The 18,648-nt window shown below is 34.3% G+C and overlaps 1 protein-coding gene across 1 annotated transcript in view; it reads right to left on the bottom strand.

The window, feature by feature from the left end:
* Positions 1–10,418: 10,418 nt before the first annotated feature.
* The window catches only part of CCSER1 (coiled-coil serine rich protein 1), a 1,250,826-nt gene continuing 1,242,596 nt past the window's right edge, over positions 10,419–18,648 (bottom strand). The window contains exon 12 of the mRNA XM_060147099.1: positions 10,419–10,904. Coding sequence (XP_060003082.1) covers positions 10,419–10,904 — 486 coding nt within the window. The remainder of the gene's footprint in view (positions 10,905–18,648) is intronic.

The raw sequence follows: 18,648 nt of genomic DNA, 5'->3' as shown, positions 1-18,648 counted from the left end.
AGTTACTGCTTTCTCACTCCAAAGTCTGTATTCAATGGCCTTTTTCCCTTTGCTATGCAGGTATGGTAACACTAGGATAACGTAAAATGGTTCTATTTTTCTGTCTCAAACTTCTGTTTAACATATAAGGCTACTGCTCAGTTTAGAAACCTTTCTTAATAACTCTGGTAGGAATAATTTTGCTCTTTTCTGGGTTTATATAGAACAGCACTGTTCGCTATAGCAGCCGTCTAGGCCTCTCACTGGCTATGTGACTTGGGACAAATCCATAACCCTTATTGTTCTCACAGGTAGAAAATAGGAATAATAATATGAATACTTACCAAGGCTTGTTGTGAGGATTGAATAAGAAAATCCATGTTTTTATTTTGTTTTTTTAATATTTAAATTTATATTTATATGTTATGTTAACCAATTAATATAGTGCCTGCCTATATATATAGGACAACACTCAGTAATTGTTAGGCATTATTAAAATCAGTAAGAATCCATCTCAGGTCACTAGACAGAGCCCCTAACCACTATTTCTCTGTGAATAAATGAAACATAATCTAAACCCCTGAGTACAGGCAAATTATAATTTTGTCTTTATGTCCTAACTGCAGAGCACACAATTTGGCAGATGGTAGGGAACCATACATATAGGTGGGTTGCATATGCATGAATGTAGCTGGTTATGCATGTACTGTAGTACATTAACAGAACAGCTTCACTCAGGGATACTAAAATTGTCCTTAACAAAAATTAAAAAAGGAAAATTCTCTAAAGTGTTGATAAATTTTTTTGAGTGACTGCAGCCCTATTAATTTTAAATCTTATATTCAATTTTTATTCTACCTGCCCCAAAGCATGGAGAAGGTCTTTTAACATTAAAAATTTCAGTGGAAAATTGAGGGTCTATTATTACTAATCTAGGATTTAAGGCTTTCATGCACGTGTCAAGAGAAAGCTTAAAGGAGGTAATTTATAAGGCTGCTATCTCATTAAGTAATTATTGGAGAGAGAGAATTGGAACACCCCGACTCTTTACAATATAACAAAAACAAAACAAAATAGCAAAGACTTTGGCCATTTGTATTTGTTCCCGTCCTCTATATGATATACTTCTCAAATGTTAAGCAGTGACGTTTTTCTGCCATCTCTGATTGTCAGCTAAGTATAGCATCAATACTCCATAACCAATACTCATAAGAGGCAGTGTTTTCTGTTCATCGTAATATATTACCATTAGATATATTGGGAAAGTGTTTTATCACCTCCTGCAGTTGAACAGTTCAAGGACTATAAATATTTGAACCTATTCCTAATAATGTGATTAATTCCTTTCTAAAGTATTTGTACACTCTCCTTTGAAAGATGAATATAATCATCTTTGGGACAAAAACAAATTGCATGTTTCCAGTGACTCCAATTTTATGTTTAATGTAATAGCATGGTTATCTTGATTCATGTAATAGGCTTATCTGTCATGTGAATGAGTTGATGTGAATGACTGTATTGGTTCCTGGACTTCACTATGAAAGATTCCTGTGGAAACCTCTACATTCAACCCTTATTTCTGAAAGTAGAGGTTGATGTAACTCTCACTGAATAATCAGATGTTGGGTTGTTTAAGTTGATCTTAAAATATTCTGCATCAACTTCTTGTGTTCTACTAATTCTTTTTATTGTCTTTCTGACTTTCTATTATAATTCAGGTAGATATTAAACTATTACTTTAATTTCAACAACAGGTAATAATATAATCTCATTAGCCAATGTCTATTCTTAGGCAGTTATAAATACTGGCTCTTCATTTTAGTTTCCACACACAAGACAGTCCTTCAGTACACTGTTGAAAATCTTTAAATTCAGTTTTTAGCAACATAGAAGTCTCTGCATATTAGCCATGTTTTCTTTACCAATAAATATTCTTATTTTAGAATGTAAATACAAAACAGTAATTATGGCTGGTGAGATAGTGCTACAGTTTTATCAAATTTACTCAAGTGATATTTGGATCTAAAAGCTATCAGGGCACACTTTTTTTTAAATAAATTTATTTTTGTCTGTGTTGGGTCTTTGTTGCTGTGCGCAGGGGCTACTCTTCATTGAGGTGAGCGGGCTTCTCATTGCAGTGGCTTCTCTTGTTGCGGAGCACAGGCTCTAGGTGCGCGGGCTTCAGTAGTTGTGGTGCATGGGCTCAGTAGTTGTGACTTGTGGGCTCTAGAGCAGGATCAGTAGTTGTGGCACATGGGCTTAGTTGCTCCACGGCATGTGGGATCTTCCCAGACCAGGGATTGAACCCGTGTCCCCTGTATTGGCAGGTGGATTCTTCACCATTGCACCACCAGGGAAGTCCCCAGGACATACTTTTGAGCCATCTGTTCTGTGTGTAAAGATAAAACTCTTATCAGCCTCTGACCTAATGTATCCAGTTTAGACTCATTAATGTCAGCCATATAGGTGAATTTCCAGGATGTGGTTATATTTCACTGTTCACCAGATTTCAAGACCGAGTTTACATGTATATCCCTCCTCTGTCCAGCTCTCCTTTTATAGAAAATAATAATGTAGAGTCCAAACTGGCATAAGAAATAATACCTTCAATACGGTTTCTAACTAAAAGTTAACTTTACTTAAATATTTATGTTTTCATGTATAAGAATCTGTAAAATGAAAAATAAACAGAATTAACCCAAACCCTAGCAATGAATCACAACGTGCAAAAGCATCTTCTAGCATCATCATTATTATTTTTTTGGTCATATGATTACCAGTGTATTATAAGTAATGCTTTTAAGTGAAGCAATACTCTCTCCTCTTGTGAAATTAAGGGTATGGGGAAGACCTACAAATGAGGCTAAACAAAGTGCTCACTTGGCTAAATTATAATTAAATTAACTTTCTGTGTAAAGGTTGTTTCTACTTTCATGGTCATCTTCTGAAATGTGATTTGATTTTCAAATTGTCCTTAAACCATGATATTTACTGTGTCACTTCTGTATATTTAATGCTGTAATGCCTGGTCTATTGATAATATCTCTACAAATGTCAAAGCATTTTTTATATTAGAGAAATAAGCGTAAAATGGAATGAGATATGTAAGAGCCATTTAAAGTAAGATTAAAATGAGACTTTGAAAAAATGTATAAACACTATATACATCAATATTCCATTTTAAATATTTTTAAATGACTGTTTTACAATTGAAATTTTAAAGAGAAATATCTGTATAATTCATCCACAAGAAAGTGCCGATTGATTTTAATCATAACCAAAGGGTTTGTAAGTGATTGCCAACAGAATTTAGAAGTGGAGGTTACACGTTTTCATAAAGTCTTCAAAATAACCCCTAAAATTTAGTACCTTCACTAATTTAACTAAAAATTACAGTGATTCTTGACATTCTTTATAGAAAATAGAGTTCAGAATCAAAGAGAAACTCTTCCTGTGGTCAGGAAAATTGATTGAATCTTAAACATAAGGTCATATTACAAATAAATTATAAAATGTATCATACTGGTTTATTTCAGCTTTTTGAAATCACATTATATAAAGCATACACCAGAGGAGCACAATTTACTCTGAAGTTGTGAGGTTATAGAGAATATCTGCTGAGTTGAAACATAAAACGTTAAAGGTATGATGCTTTTAAGGCATTGCAGCGGCATTTTAAGTGTATGTTCTTCCCTACTGGCTGTTATGGATGCCAAATGGATACATATTCATGCACTGCTTCAAATTCTTGAGTAGCTCTTCTGAATCCTCCATCTTTCAGCCACTTTAGAAAACTCTGTGTGTGTGTGTGTGTGTGTGTGTGTGTGTGAGAGAGAGAGAGAGAGAGAGAGAGAGAAATTAGAATAATTTCGTATTTTTTGTATTGTTACAAAACATAGAATAAAGTTTTATGAATTATAAAGTCAAAACAATCTAAGATATATTTTGAATTCAGCCCAGTTGTAAGAAATGAAGATAAAGAATATAGTTCAGAATAAGAGAGTCCACACATGGATTAAAATGAAATGATAGCATCATATTCCCCCAGTGGTCTCTGTGATATTGTACTTTATTACCGTATATCAGAAATGAAGAAAAAAGCATGGTGGCAAAGGATGTGGAAATAGAAGTCAACTAGCTGATGGAGTAAGTGGCTGATTTGCCTCTTCCCAATGAGCACGACTTCAAGAACCTAGAAATAAATCACACTGCTTTATGCTCAGTGTGAATACATGTGTAAACCAATCTATCACCAAGACAGGCTCAGAACAAACTAATGTCATAACAAAAGCAGTCAAGTAGCACACAACGTATTTGTTGTTTTAAAATTTATTTTGCAGAGGGATTATGCATATTTTTCTAATCGTCATGCTTAAGTGTATCAATCTTTTCTCAGAATACTAGTCAAATGGTGAAATTTCCATTAAATAAAATCACTGTTCTTTGGGAAATTAAAAGCCTTGAAAGAAATTATACTATGGCATTCAATATTACTAAAAATTGTAATTTCTAGAGTAATTTGCTATTTATTATCTTTCTCACTAAATCATTAGTTTTAGAAAATAGAAAATATTACAAATGTTAATAATCTCAGACCCAAATATATTAGAATATGTTGAATAGTTCTTTTTCCCTTAAAAATAGGATCTAGGTACGTTAATATTCCAGTTCCCTTGCATTCCTGAAAACAAGACTTTGGAAGAGACAATTCATGGTGGGATTATATCTTATTTAGACATTAGTTAGGTATATATGATTAACTACAAAATAAAATGTATTTAAAAATTTAGAGCAAATAAATTTCTATTTCCCATTTAATTTCAGTTCCTTCCAAATATTTAAGGAACTTTAAGTCAGTTGTAATTTTTGTCCCTAGATACAAATATCAATTTTGTAATTATCTTTTAAAAAATGTATATAAGGCAACACAAACACATCAAATTCAATGATGTTTATATCAATATCCTCAGAAAATGAAGGAAAGAAATAGTAAGATAATCTGATAACTAGGTTATTTTTCACTTATTGTATGTTTTCCTTATGCTAGACACTTTATTGGCTCTCTACTTTAAAAAATACAGCATGCAATTATTTCTATTTTTCCCAATTGCCTTCAAGGAAAGAAAATTAGGGTGTCAGATTTTCTAGAAGTAACCTTGAAATATATAGTAAGTGCTTTCCTCTCAGGATTCTATACTTATTGATCTAAACATCAATAATTGTTCTAAGAAAAGCTTTGGAATGAGTGGTTTTCTGGTTTGCTAAAATAGATCATTGCTCAGATTTTCTTTCCTAGCAATAGAAATAGAATTTTAAGAGGAGTATAGCAAATTGAGACAGCACATATTTGCTTGAATCACTCTGCCTCCTTGGGAGGAAGCCTAACTCTGGAGATAAGCATAGTATAAATGGAAAGATCAAGGGATATGAAATCCAGTTTAGTTAAACATACATGCTGTGTATCCCTGGCAAGTTACCTAACGTTTCTGATCTCATCTGTGAAGTGAGTAAAACAATAGCAAACTTACTAGGATGAAAATGAATGCTATGGACTGGACATTTGTGTTCCCCCCAAACATATGTTGAAGCCCTAACCCCAATGTGATGGAACATGGAAGTGGGGATTTTGGAAAGTAATTAGGCTTAGATGAGGGAGGGGCCCCATGATGGGATTAGCAACCTTATAAGACCACAGCTTGTTTATTCTCTGCCATGTGAGAAAACAGAAGAACGAAGCTATCTAAACCAGGAACTGAATCAGCTGGCACCTTTATCTTAGACTTCCAGCTTATAGAGCTGTAGAAAATAACTGTCTATTGTTTAAGCCACCCACTCTATGGTATTTTGTAACAGCAACCTGAGCTTAACAAAGCAATGAGGTAATGTTTGGAAAGGATGTTAAGATGTAGAAAATTCTTTTTCTTGAATTTTATGTTCAAGAGGAAAAGTATGTTTGTTAAAGTGGTGAAGTTAATGGGGCTAGATTGAAAGTTCTCTAAAAGGAACCATGATATCCCACTTCTAGATTAGTTAGGTAGATGAAACCCACTTTGTATTAGTAAGAATTTTCATTGTCTTAATTTCTATGGGAAAAATTTCAGGTCTGAAATAGGGTGAACTGCCTTCATCCTTTTCCATAGATAACACACCTGGAAAATGAGATCTCTGACATATTTTTGGGCTACACTACTTGGTACTGAGCAGGTGGGTTCTGAGCAAGATCAAATTTATTGTCAATAAATAGTTGGTGGATATGTTTGTGATTCTATTGGTGAAAGAACTTGGCACAGATTGAGATTTGAAAAATAAAAATTTGGCAATGCTAATGTATATTGTTAGAGAAGAGGGCTTTGTTTAGTTGGTTGATAGTTGGCTGTTTGCTCTTATACTACGGTGCAATTCAACTTTTTGTAAGAACCCAACTAGTTGATATTTTCTCAATTCAACTTTTTGTAAGAACGTAACTAGTTGATATTTTCTATCATCCCTGCCATGTGTATAGATATAGCCTAGTGTTGGCATGACAAAATTAGCACATGGAAAAAGAACAAGAAAAAAAGAGTTTAAATTCCAGGAGGAGTAAATTACCAAAGAAATATTATGTGTGAGTGAATTATTTCTTGGGGTAAAAAAAGAAAATATATAAAAGGATTTGATAATAAAGCCTAAATAGAGTCAAGTTCCAAAATGCAATCAAAATCCTTAGAATAAATGAATCAGTACTATATTTAAATGGATACATCACCAGGGAAAAGCCTCCGGCTGTGGGGAATGTGATTCAGGGATAAGAACGGCAATCACAGACAGCATCTCTACAGGCATCCCCCTTTCTTTTTCCACGTTGATCTACAGGTGATTTAATGGAGTTGTCAGTGCTGTTTTGAAGCACTTCCTACTTCTACAGGTATTTGGAATATAAAGTTCTAAAAGTGGAAAAGTAGAACAAAATTTAGACTATAAGACCATAGCCAGTATTCCAAGTTACCCACTACAGTGGGTTACTTACTACTTCTTAATAATGAGAAAGGTGATAATGAATGTCACCATTCAATAAACTGCTTCTGCTATTCATCAGCAACTAAGTTACTAAGAAAGGTCTTGGGAGGACGAGTGGAATATGATCATTTATCTTGATCATTTACCTTATCCTTAAATACATGATAATAAAAAGAAAATATTAACTCTTTTTAGGGGAAGTGTTATCTCTGTTAAACACACACAAGGTAATAAAATAAAATGTGAAAATTTCTTTGAATTCAGTTAATTACTTTGAATTCAGTAACACTCAGAAAATTAATGACAATAGGCTAGGTTGAAATCTTGGGAAATACAAGGTGTAAAACACAGGTCATAAACCCAGATTGCTTAAGAAAATCTTGGTAAACATTTTAAGTAAGTGTGGGCATGTCTACAAATGTTTATTGTTGACTAGTGGCTGGCTATTTAATTTATATCTCAATCAATAAATAATAAAAACAACTTGAATGATATGTGGCCCTAGGTCCTTACCCTGAGCATATTGATATTGGTAGATTCACACCTTTAGCACTGCAGCTACAGTTTCATGGTGTCATTTGCACAAAGACTATGGTGCTCCAAAGAAGAAAAAAAGAGTTTGGAGAGATAGTAATTTTGCTGTGACTCTGTTAGCATATAAAGTTATTTGAAAAAAAATCAATGACTTCATAGAAATACAGTTGCATGTTCCAGTAATTACAAAAATGAGAACAGTTTATTTCAGGTGGAAACAGCTTTTCCTTAAGGAATATCTCTTCTTAAGTGTCCTTTAAAACACGTTCTAAATTCAGAAAAGATTTGCAGCAGAAATTTTACAGAGTTACTTAGGCTTAGCTACACATACACATGCACAGAAGAAACAGGAAGGGAAAGAAAAGACAACTGCTTCCATCAGAAAAACAAGCACTTTTTCCCCCTGGTGTCATGTCTTTGGATATGTACCGCCTTGGAGAAATGTATAAATCATTTTTATACATGGAACTGTCTTAGAAAACTAGAGATTTTAGTACAAAGAAATCAATTTGCTGAAAGAATGCCCACATAAGTACTCTATATACACAAGAGGAACTTACAAAGAACCCCTGTTTTACAGTTACTGATGTATATTAGCATAGTGGGCTTACACCTTCTCCAGGCCTGAGTTACACTTAGTATTACAAATAATATTATAACAATGCTGAAAATACTGATACAAAACAGCTTTAAGATGATATTTCCAAAAAATACCCCTCCTTTTAAAATTGAACTGTTTAACCCAGGTTTTCTTTTTGAATGTTTCAGCTTTAAAAAAGATTTTTCAAGAAAATACTAGCATTTAAAACATCTCTTAAAATGTCTATTAAATGACAGATTTTCTTAAATAGATTATTTTTTACAAAGTATAATTCAAAAGTCTATCTTCCAGGAAAGCAAAACTATAAGCTCCAAAAGTCCAAATCAAAAACATTATTTGTGATACATAGTTCTTCCATATCCTGGGAAAAAATCCTTGATTATTTGACCGTTCTGATTTATTTACAGACTTTAAATACTCTAGTAACACACACCAACTTTTAGGACAAATGAAGCTGAATACCACAATTAATAATCATAATTTTTCTATCATTTCTTAAATACCATCCAGCCCAAAATGTCTGTCTGCATGAATATTATAACTTCTAAAGTATAGTGGGAATTTTAGATAGCAGTCTCATTAAGCGAAGCAAATTGCAGTGTGCATTATTCTCTTTTGGCAGAATTACAAACACACACAAAAAAGAAAACATTTGGCAAACATTTGTCTTGATGCACATGTGTTTTCCTTTGGAAAACCAAAATTACAAATCCAGCATATCCACTAAACTCTTTACTCTTATCAATTCTAATCGAAGTTTGAAAAGTGGTTAAAGTTTAATAGTTAAAGCTAGTGGGGGGATATCTAATGGCTTTTTCCCAAAGCATAGAGCTCAAATGCACTTTTGCTTTAGGAGATGCATTTCACACATAGCTTTAATTTAAGCAAGTTAGGTGCCATGCTAAAACTGCTATCTCAGTTTCCCTTTATTCATTTCATGGATTCTGTCAGAAAGCACAAGGGAAACAGATCATGCAGTAGGTATGACAATTTCAATTTGCATGGACTGTGCCTAATATGGATTCAGTTATTAGCTTTTATCTTCGTATAAGAAAGCTGCAGCCCTGATTCCTACTGGTCATTTTAAAATTATTTATTTCTATAGCTGCATACAGCTCTATGATTAATTAAACATAAAGGAATTATTTATCTCACGTGCACTTATGTATAAGACATATTAGGCCTTGTTTGTTAAAGAGAAATATTTGCCATCAAACGAGTGAAGTATTCCTGTTAGAGATTTATTTCTAAGATCAAACTGCCGAAGTTTACATATATTTTACTTTTTCCTCTAAATCTAAATGACTGAATAGTCAAAATAGTGTAAACTGGGCTACCAAGAAACTGACTTTCTCTTCCTCAATTCATAATGTAGAGTAATTGATGTGGGTTAATAATGTATATAAAGCAAAACTGGACATACATTAAAAAAAGAAGTGAAAAATTAAAAAATATAAGGAAAGTGAAGTAAAATAATTTTCTTAGAATGTTCTATTCCTCAAATTTTTAAAAAATATGGTGATATAACCATGACAGTGACTCAGAGTGTAGCATGTCATGTTTTACGCATCATTTGACAAAATTCAGGCAACATTACCACCTCACTGTGTTATGTCATAGTACTTCGACATCAATAGCAAAAACTAAAAGCAAATTGTTTTGAAGATCAGAGCTGTCATTCTCTATTTGGCTAGCAATTACTCAGTCTGAAATCCTTTGTGAACTAGTGTGAACACTTAGAGGATAAAAGAAATACCACTTTCCCCCTTAATCGTATGGCAAGATAAGCTTGATTGTATGTAACAGAGAGACAAACGCATCTCTAGGTTATATGCAAGCAAGCTTCATTCTTCAAATAAATACACCACCAAATACAAGACTTTAAAATCCCTCTTTTCTCTCTCTATTAACTATGTAATTTAAAATTCCTTACAATCGCTTTATCTATTCTGCACATCTATTTTCACAGTAACACCATTAAGTGAACAGAGTGCTATTTGATATTATCTTCTGAAACTTCAATGCATATCAGTGACTGATAAAAATAAAACATAAATAAATTATGGCCTGTATATAAACCAGCAAGATGGTCTCATTTATTATACATATATATAATAAAGTCTCCAAAGCTATTAAACCTAATTCAATTAACATGCTTGAACCCTCATTCTAAAAAAAAAAAGTAAAGTTCTTTGTTTATAACTAAAAATAAAAAGTAATAAAAAATACATGAAAATTTAAACATGAGCTATGCACGAGAAACACTAACCGTCTTATCCTACCCAGAGACAGGAATGGGGTGATTTAATTACCCATCCTGCTGGCCTAGAGCCTGCAGCTCAGTTGTGTGTAAATTGTGATGGAGGAAAACATTCTTTCTGCTGTACATGTGTAAAGAGATTGGCCCTCTTGGCGGTTGTCCAAACCTGCCTGTAAAGGTTGAATGCTGTCGGGCCACAGCAGCTTGGTCCTTTGGTTTCTCTGAGAACGTGGAGAGCCCTTCGGTCTTAGCTATCGGTTTCAGAGAGTTCTGCCCTACAGTGGCCCGTAAATTCTGGGTGACCTCTGACGTGAGGGTTTCGTAAGTTCCTCTGGAGTGTTTGATAACTTCCACTAGTTCCTTGTCCTTCAAAAAATTGCTTAAACATAGACTGGAGAGCTGACAGGTCTTGCTTTTGTAGGGGCTTGTCTGGTCCGCTGCTGAGTATCTAAAACGGTCCTCGGTGGGAGTATGCATTGCTTTTCTGTCCCTTGTGCTGAGACTTTGGTTCACAATTCGATTTCGATATGTAGCCTGAGGTAAAGATATGGAAAAGAAAAGATGTCTTTAAAAAATACGTTCATAGCACACACACCAGGGTGTTGCTTTCGCATTTGTGTCCAAAACCATAAGTTTTCAACAAGGCTTAAAAAATATCAATAGAATTATTTTCTCTTTTCCATGAGATTATATTTACCAGTGCAATTCTACTGTAAAGAGTGGTTAAATGAATAACTCTAAAAGGCATTTATTAAAATACTTTTTTAAAGAGCAGTTTTAAGTTGGCAACAAAATTGAGAGGAAGGTACAGAAATTTCTCATAGACCTGCTTCCACACATTCATAACCTCCCTCATTATCAACATTACTCGACAGAATGGTGTTACTTTTTACCCAGGATGAACCTATGCTGACACATCATAATTACCCAAAGTCCACAGCTTACCTCAGGGTTCACTCTTGGAGTTCTACATTTTATGGGTTTGGACACAATAATAACATTTATCCATTATTATATTGTCATACAGAGTATTTTCCCTACCCTAAAAATCCCCTGTGCTCGGCCTACTCATCTCTCCCCTCCTGTCCCCACCACTGGCAACTACTATCTCCATAGTTTTGCCTTTTTAGAGTGTCACAGAGTTTGACTCATACAGTATGTAGTATTTTCAGGTTGGCCTCTTTGACTTAGGAATATGCATTTCAGGTTTCTTGATGTCTTTTCATGGCTTGATAGCTCATTTCTTTTCAGAGTTGAATTAAAAGGCATTTTGAAATGTGTTTATCTAATTTCCTAAGTTTGAATTCTATAATTTTCTCTGAGAATACATGTTATTTTAATAAGTAATGAACATCTATGTATGAATCTATACATTTTTGTTGGATTTAATATGCTACATTTACTTGAGTGTACGCTCAGAGAGTTTTAGAATGATCAGTATCATGATTTGTATCAGCCAAGTGGTAACCTAGAAATTTAAGAAAGTAAAAAAGAAGTCACTCCAGTGACCTACAGAGAACAGGGCACTTAAAAGAAATTTCAGCATTTAGACTTTTGGATGCACTTTATTAATCAAAATCAGGTCCATGAGTGTAGGCCCATCTGCGTTCTCACAAGAAGTTTATACTCTAATTACAGGAGCAAGACATAGCTTATTGAATCATGTTGTGGAGGAAGCAAAGATTACAAACTGGCACCAGAATTCCTCTTGAAGAGAGCACTGTCTTGGTTTAGAAAAATACATTGAGATAGAAACTAACTAGTTGGCTTATTGCTCTGGTGGCAAAAAATGAAGGATTTATTGTTGTTACAAAGAAGGAGGAAAAAAGGGAAGAGAAAGAGGTAAGAGAGAGGAGAATAGAGCACATGGCAGTAGGCTAGTACAAAATGTGCTGAAGGACCAATGAAAATTTCTGTGTACCTGACATCTAAATGGCATAGTTTTTAAATACCCAACTTTTCATTGTTTGTTCCCTAGAAAACCATTTCTCCAAACCTGGTCTCTACTTTGAGCCCTAATTTACTTACCCAGCATCATCACTTTGACTAATTAACATTCCTAATCTGACATAAAACAAAACCAAAAAAATAAACTTGATTTTGAGTCTGCAACCTATTCTTCCCCAAATACCCTCCTTCTCACTAATGGTACCACTATCAGGCCAACCTCTCTAAATCACCTTTGCTTTCTCTTTTTCCTCACATATCTTTAAATCAAGTCCTTGCTGATGTACTGCAAATAGGCAACCTTAAGTCGTCTACTTCTCCTATCTCCAATCTAAACCTCCTGACCCAATTCTCTGGTACATATTAAGCATTTGATAAATATTTGATGAAAAATAGCTTATCTGCTTGAGATAATATATTTATTGAGTGTGTATTATATGCCAAGCATTTTTCTAATGCCCTTATTTATCCCTCGCAAGAGTCTCTTGAGGTAGCTTCTATCAGTCCCATTACACAGGCTAGAAAACAACACAGTGAGTTTGTGCTCTACAGATAGTGTGAGATAGACAGTCTGCTTGATTAACCACTGATTCATTCTGCCTCCCAGTATTCCCATGGGAATATTTCTAAAATGTATCACATTTTTCTAAAATAAAGTACATGCAGAACCATACTGTAACTTAAATTGAGGCTTCAAGATTATCATTACTGAGATGAATATCCCCAATTTTCTGTAAAACTAAGTTCTATTGGGGATATCTTTAGGGTGTCTTTATACTCAGTGACTTCAGATTGAGATATTTTGCTAACCATGTGTTTTCTTTCTTTAAATTGTCTTAATGTCTATAGTAAGCTGCCATTCTAGTTTTTAATTTGTGCTTACATATATCAGACCCTCTCCATTCCTTCTAATTTGCCATTTTAACTCTTCCCTTGATTTGCAGTAGAGATAGTAAGGCTGGTTACCTGTTTGTATGAAAGAAGCATTGTATGACTTACAGAAGGTGTTTCAGGGACTTTCTTGGGAGTAAAAGAAATAGGCTAGGTATTTGGACCTACTTAGAAATGTGAGATTTTCTTTTCTTTTCTTCTTTGTGACTTTACTTCTATAAGATGCTTACTTAACTGTTGAATCAGTTATTGAAAGATCCTCAAACACTGTGCCTAATATCACATCCAAATGTCAGAAACATCATAGGTATAAAATACTCTGAGAAAAAAATTTGTTTCAGAACAAAAGAGCCATTGGTAAATTCATCTTGATAATAAACCTTTCTATTCTATTTATATACATGCTGCCTAGGAAAGCTGAGGAGATGAATGGAAACTTCATTTCCATTACTTTAACATTAGATTTGTGGAAATGTTCATCATTTTCTTTATGCGATCATTTTAACCCTCCTGGGATATATTACATTAAATTGAATATAGTTTTAATAAGACATATTGAAAGGGATCAAATGACTCAATCCCATAGGCAGACTCAGTGTTCTCTGGTATAACATCTGATCCTACAAGGTACATATGCATCTACTATAAAAGGAAACAAAATGAAATGATCTGTTTTTTTAAATGCATATTTAAATCACCCATTCCTATTTGTTCAGCATAGTTTGCTTTTAACATCTTAGACTTTTCCTTTTTTTTTTTTTAGTTCTTTGTGATGTTCATCATTAAGTCTAGGGCTCACAGTGTACATGGGTGACTGCATAGCACATGGGGCTAATGGCATGGATTTGGGGTCAGACAAATAAAGGGTCCTTTGCTGATTTGATAAATATTTATTGACCTCTACTGAGAGCAAGGTGCTATATTATGTGATAGGAAATAGTATTGTTCATAAGAGAACCAGCTCTTGCATTTAGGCAGCTTGAGGTCTAATGAGAGAATCACCCAGAATCAGACAATTTCTAGCTAAGTGACCATGGCAAGTTAATTACTCTTCCCAAATCTCCAATTTCCTCATCTGGGAAACAAAGATTTACATTCATACCTGTATCTACATACAGGATTATATTTAAGACTTAATGAACTGCTGTGTATAAAATGCCTAATATTATACCTGAAGAATAGTTATCTTGATGACAGCAACAATAAGTATAGTAACAAAATAAAGTGAATACACCTAGAAGTTTCTCTGATAGATGCTTGCTTCATCCTTTAGAAGTAAAACCACTTTGAATACTTCTATCTCAACTTAAAAAAGCACAGTAATTTACTCCAGAATACTTGAGTAATTTTACATTTATTTTTATGGTTTGGTTCCCTAGAACAGATTCTGAGACAAATATTTGAGACAATAAACAAAAGTTTACTAGAGTGTATTCTCAAATCAACACCCATGGGGTAATGAAGAAAGCAGTGTCTGTCAGAGGGAGAAGTTAAACTCTATGCAATTAAACTATCTATCTCAGATAATCACACAGGGAAATCGGAAGCTGGGATGACTCCTCAGAATTGTCCCCAAGTTAGGCAAGTGGTTGGGAGCCTTATACTCTTATATCAACAAGTTATTGGACATTGGCAATATCTGGGAAGGGGGTGTAACCATGAAGGAACAAGCTTTTTTTTTTTTTTTTTTTTTGTAAAGGAACTTACTTGAATGCTATTAGCTGCCAACTTTTTTACCAACTGGGAAAATGAAGGCTTTAGTTGTGAAAATGTGTGTGAGTGTATGTGTGTGTGATTGGGGTGGGGGAGGAGAGAACTGGGGAGCACACCACAGCATCCACTACACTCATTATCCTACTTACATACCTAATACATTAGGGGATAATTTGGCATAATGGAAAGAACACTGAACCTTGGGCCAAAGACTCTAATCTTGTCTGTGCTGCTATCAAACTGTGTGAACTTTGATGAAGAAATTAATTTCTCTGGGCTTCATTTATGAGCCTATTGAAAGAGATGAGAAAAATAGAAGATAAAAATTAGATCTTGAAGAAACTCTAACATTTATTCAATTATCTTCCAGTTCTAAAAGTCTACATTTAAATATGTACTTAATTCTATATAGACAAATATAGGAAAGATCCCTTTGATTCAAAATATAAAAATATATTTTTGCATATATATATATATATATATATATATACACACACAAAATTTGTATTTGGTTGCAGTAGTCCAGAGGGAAATAAGTTTTTCATCATGCTGCTAATTGATGTTAATTCCTTCTGAAGCTCTTGACATCACTTCCCCAGAGGGAACTTTCAGTGCATATACCTAGCCACATCTTTCTTAAAGCTGGAATTAAATTTCCACAAACGAATATAATTATGTTAGTTTTTAGACAATTTAGTTGTCAGTTTTTTTTTTTTATTTTTTATACATTTATTTATTTATTTATTTTTGGCTGTGTTGGGTCTTCGTTTCTGTGCGAAGGCTTTCTCTAGTTGCGGCAAGCGGGAGCCACTCTTCACTGCGGTGTGTGGGCCTTTCACTGTCGCGGCCTCTCGTTGCGGGGCACAGGCTCCAGATGCGCAGGCTCAGTAGTTGTGGCTTGCAGGCTCGAGACGCGCAGGCTCAGTAGTGGTGGCTCACAGGCCTAGTTGCTCCACGGCATCTGGGATCTTCCCAGACTAGGGTTCAAACCCATGTCCCCTGCATTGGCGGGCAGAATCTCAACCACTGTGCCACCAGGGAAGCCCCTCAAACAGTTATTTTATTACCTATCCTTTGGGTTCCTAGTAGAAGATGAATGGATGGCAAATTTAGTGACTAATCAGTCAAAACTGAAGATTATAATAAAATCAGTTCTTTACTTCCCTATAATTATTTTTCCTCTCATTTCTTCACTGGAGTATATAATCTGCATTTCATTGAATTCAGGATGAACGATTTTAAAACACATTATTATTTTACATACCACTATGAAGGAAAAAACAAACAAAACTTATGATGCTAAATAAAAACAGGGCTTGCCTGGTGGCGCAGTTGTTGGGAATCTGCCTGCTAATGCAGGGGACACGGGTTCGAGCCCTGGTCTGGGAGAATCCCACATGCCGCGGAGCAACTAGGCCCGTTAGCCACAACTGCTGAGCCTGCGCGTCTGGAGCCTGTGCTCCGCAATAAGAGAGGCCGCGATAGTGAGAGGCCCGCGCACCGCGATGAAGAGTGGCCCTCGCTCGCCACAACTAGAGAAAGCCCTTGCACAGAAACGAAGACCCAACATAGCAAAAATAAATAAATTAATAAACTCCTACCCCCAACATCTTCTAAAACAAACAAAAACAAATAAAAACCACATTCCTTCCTTACCAGTGGTGTGACCCATTCATCAGTCACACCAGCCTCTCATTCAAATTTCTTATGTCTTCACTTCCCTTTCTTAGGTTTGATAGTATTTTTGCATTTGTCTCAATGATACAGCTTCATGTACGTGTGAGTATATTCCTTCTTTTGATTTCATAAAGCATTTGGTTTTTAATTTAGAAGAGAGTATGGAATTGAAGGCAATGCAAGTACAAATTTTTTTCATTAATATCAAAGTTATACTCTTTCTTTCTTTCCTTGGATTTCCATATACAAAATAACATTTGCTATAATACCAAATCATAGTAAAAGCTTTTTGAAAATATTCTTATTGGTAACTCACCACATGTAGTGCTAATACTGCATATAACTCAATCGAAGAAAGGACAATATGAAACTATGATAAAATCCGCACAGAGCAATGTAAAAACACTGCAACTGCAACACGCTTGAAAACATTGATTGTAAGATTTATCCTGATTTTAGGGGTTTTATTACATTTAAAAATTGTCTTATAGCTGATGCAAAGAATATATACAGTAATCAGGCCAATGTGCATAGCCCAATTTTCATTAAGGCAGGGTGACATGATAGAATTAATGAGGAGGGGAGCAATGTTTCAGTCACTGCTTAATGAATTTCATAATGTTTTTCTGAACTTTATTTCGTGTGTGTGAACTATACTGGTAATTGCCAAAAATGTTATCAGGCAACAACTTCCTAGTTTCTTATATAGATTAAAAGTTAGCACATGATTGGTTATTTTATTTGATTTTAAGATATATTTTTCTGCAAATGTTCTCCACTTAACCAAAGACAGTATTGTTTTACAACTAGAATTGTTCCTAAAGGAAAAGAAATACTTGAAGCAATTTCCAATAGCTATTAGAAAAAAAATGGTATTACATTAGAAAAATGGCTAATATTAAATAGTATTTTAACAAATTATAAAGATTACTGAAAATAACATTATAATTTGAATTTAAATAAGAGATGTATATGAAATTATGTTAAAGTGAGCCAGAATTATCAGGAGAAGCTAAGTAGTAACTCTTGGGTAATTCATACTGAGAAGAAACATGCCTCCTCAGTAAGGTTTATGGTTTCTTACGAGCCTCTAGATCAAGTAAGTAGAACATAAAATGCAGAATACTGTATGTTTTATGTTCAAGAATAGACACTTTGACCCATACTTACTTCCACACCCAAGCCAACTAAAATAGAAGTTTCATAAGGGCAGGGACATTGCCTGTCTTGTTTAACGCTGAATCCACTCCTCCCAATAGTACCTGGCATTTACCAGTAGCTCCTTAATATTTATACGGTCCAGAGAAGAATCTACTACCATGTTTTTTACCCTTACTGATATAGCTTATCTAATACGAAATGTTCTTTCTCTAGACATTTTTATCTCATTGATGAGTTGATTACTTTGATCTATATGGACTGGTATACTACCTGGATCTTTTTTTTTTTTCACACACACACACACACACACACACACACACACACTGTATTTTATTTTTACAAGAGAGAAATAGACTGACACCAAGCATTGTAAATGCATGGCCACAACAAAAGCAACAATGATTGCAATTACCAAACACGAAACACACTCATACTATGTCATAATATTGACATTCAGTCCAGTAATCCTCCACTGTAACAGCTCCTTTACTTTGCAGTGAAAATTGATTTGTACATTTTTTGCCTCTGAGTACTTGTGGGATTTTTTTTGTTTTTCAAACAGAAAGTCACAAAAATTATAATCATCCTCATCAGTTCACTCAGTCCCATGTAATTAATTTTTTTATCTTGATCTTTTGTTAGCACTTTCATGAGTTCATCAGTTTTCCATTAGAGTTCTGAAAATGCTTATTCATTCAGTTCAGCAGTATAGTCAGTTACCAGAAACCTGTACTTCTCAGAGTCTTTTCCATGAATTCCTTGAAGATGAAACCCTTTTATAGGAACATATTTGCAAAAGCATCAGAGTACACCGAGGACTGTCTGTAAATGACAAAAGACTTAAAAATGACTGCAGTTAAAGATTGATGAAAGTTCATAATGTAATTGA

The sequence above is a fragment of the Lagenorhynchus albirostris genome, chromosome 4 (assembly GCF_949774975.1).
Source record: "Lagenorhynchus albirostris chromosome 4, mLagAlb1.1, whole genome shotgun sequence".
In the NCBI taxonomy this organism is placed as follows: Eukaryota; Metazoa; Chordata; class Mammalia; order Artiodactyla; family Delphinidae; genus Lagenorhynchus; species Lagenorhynchus albirostris.
This window is presented reverse-complemented; position numbering and strand designations above follow the sequence as displayed.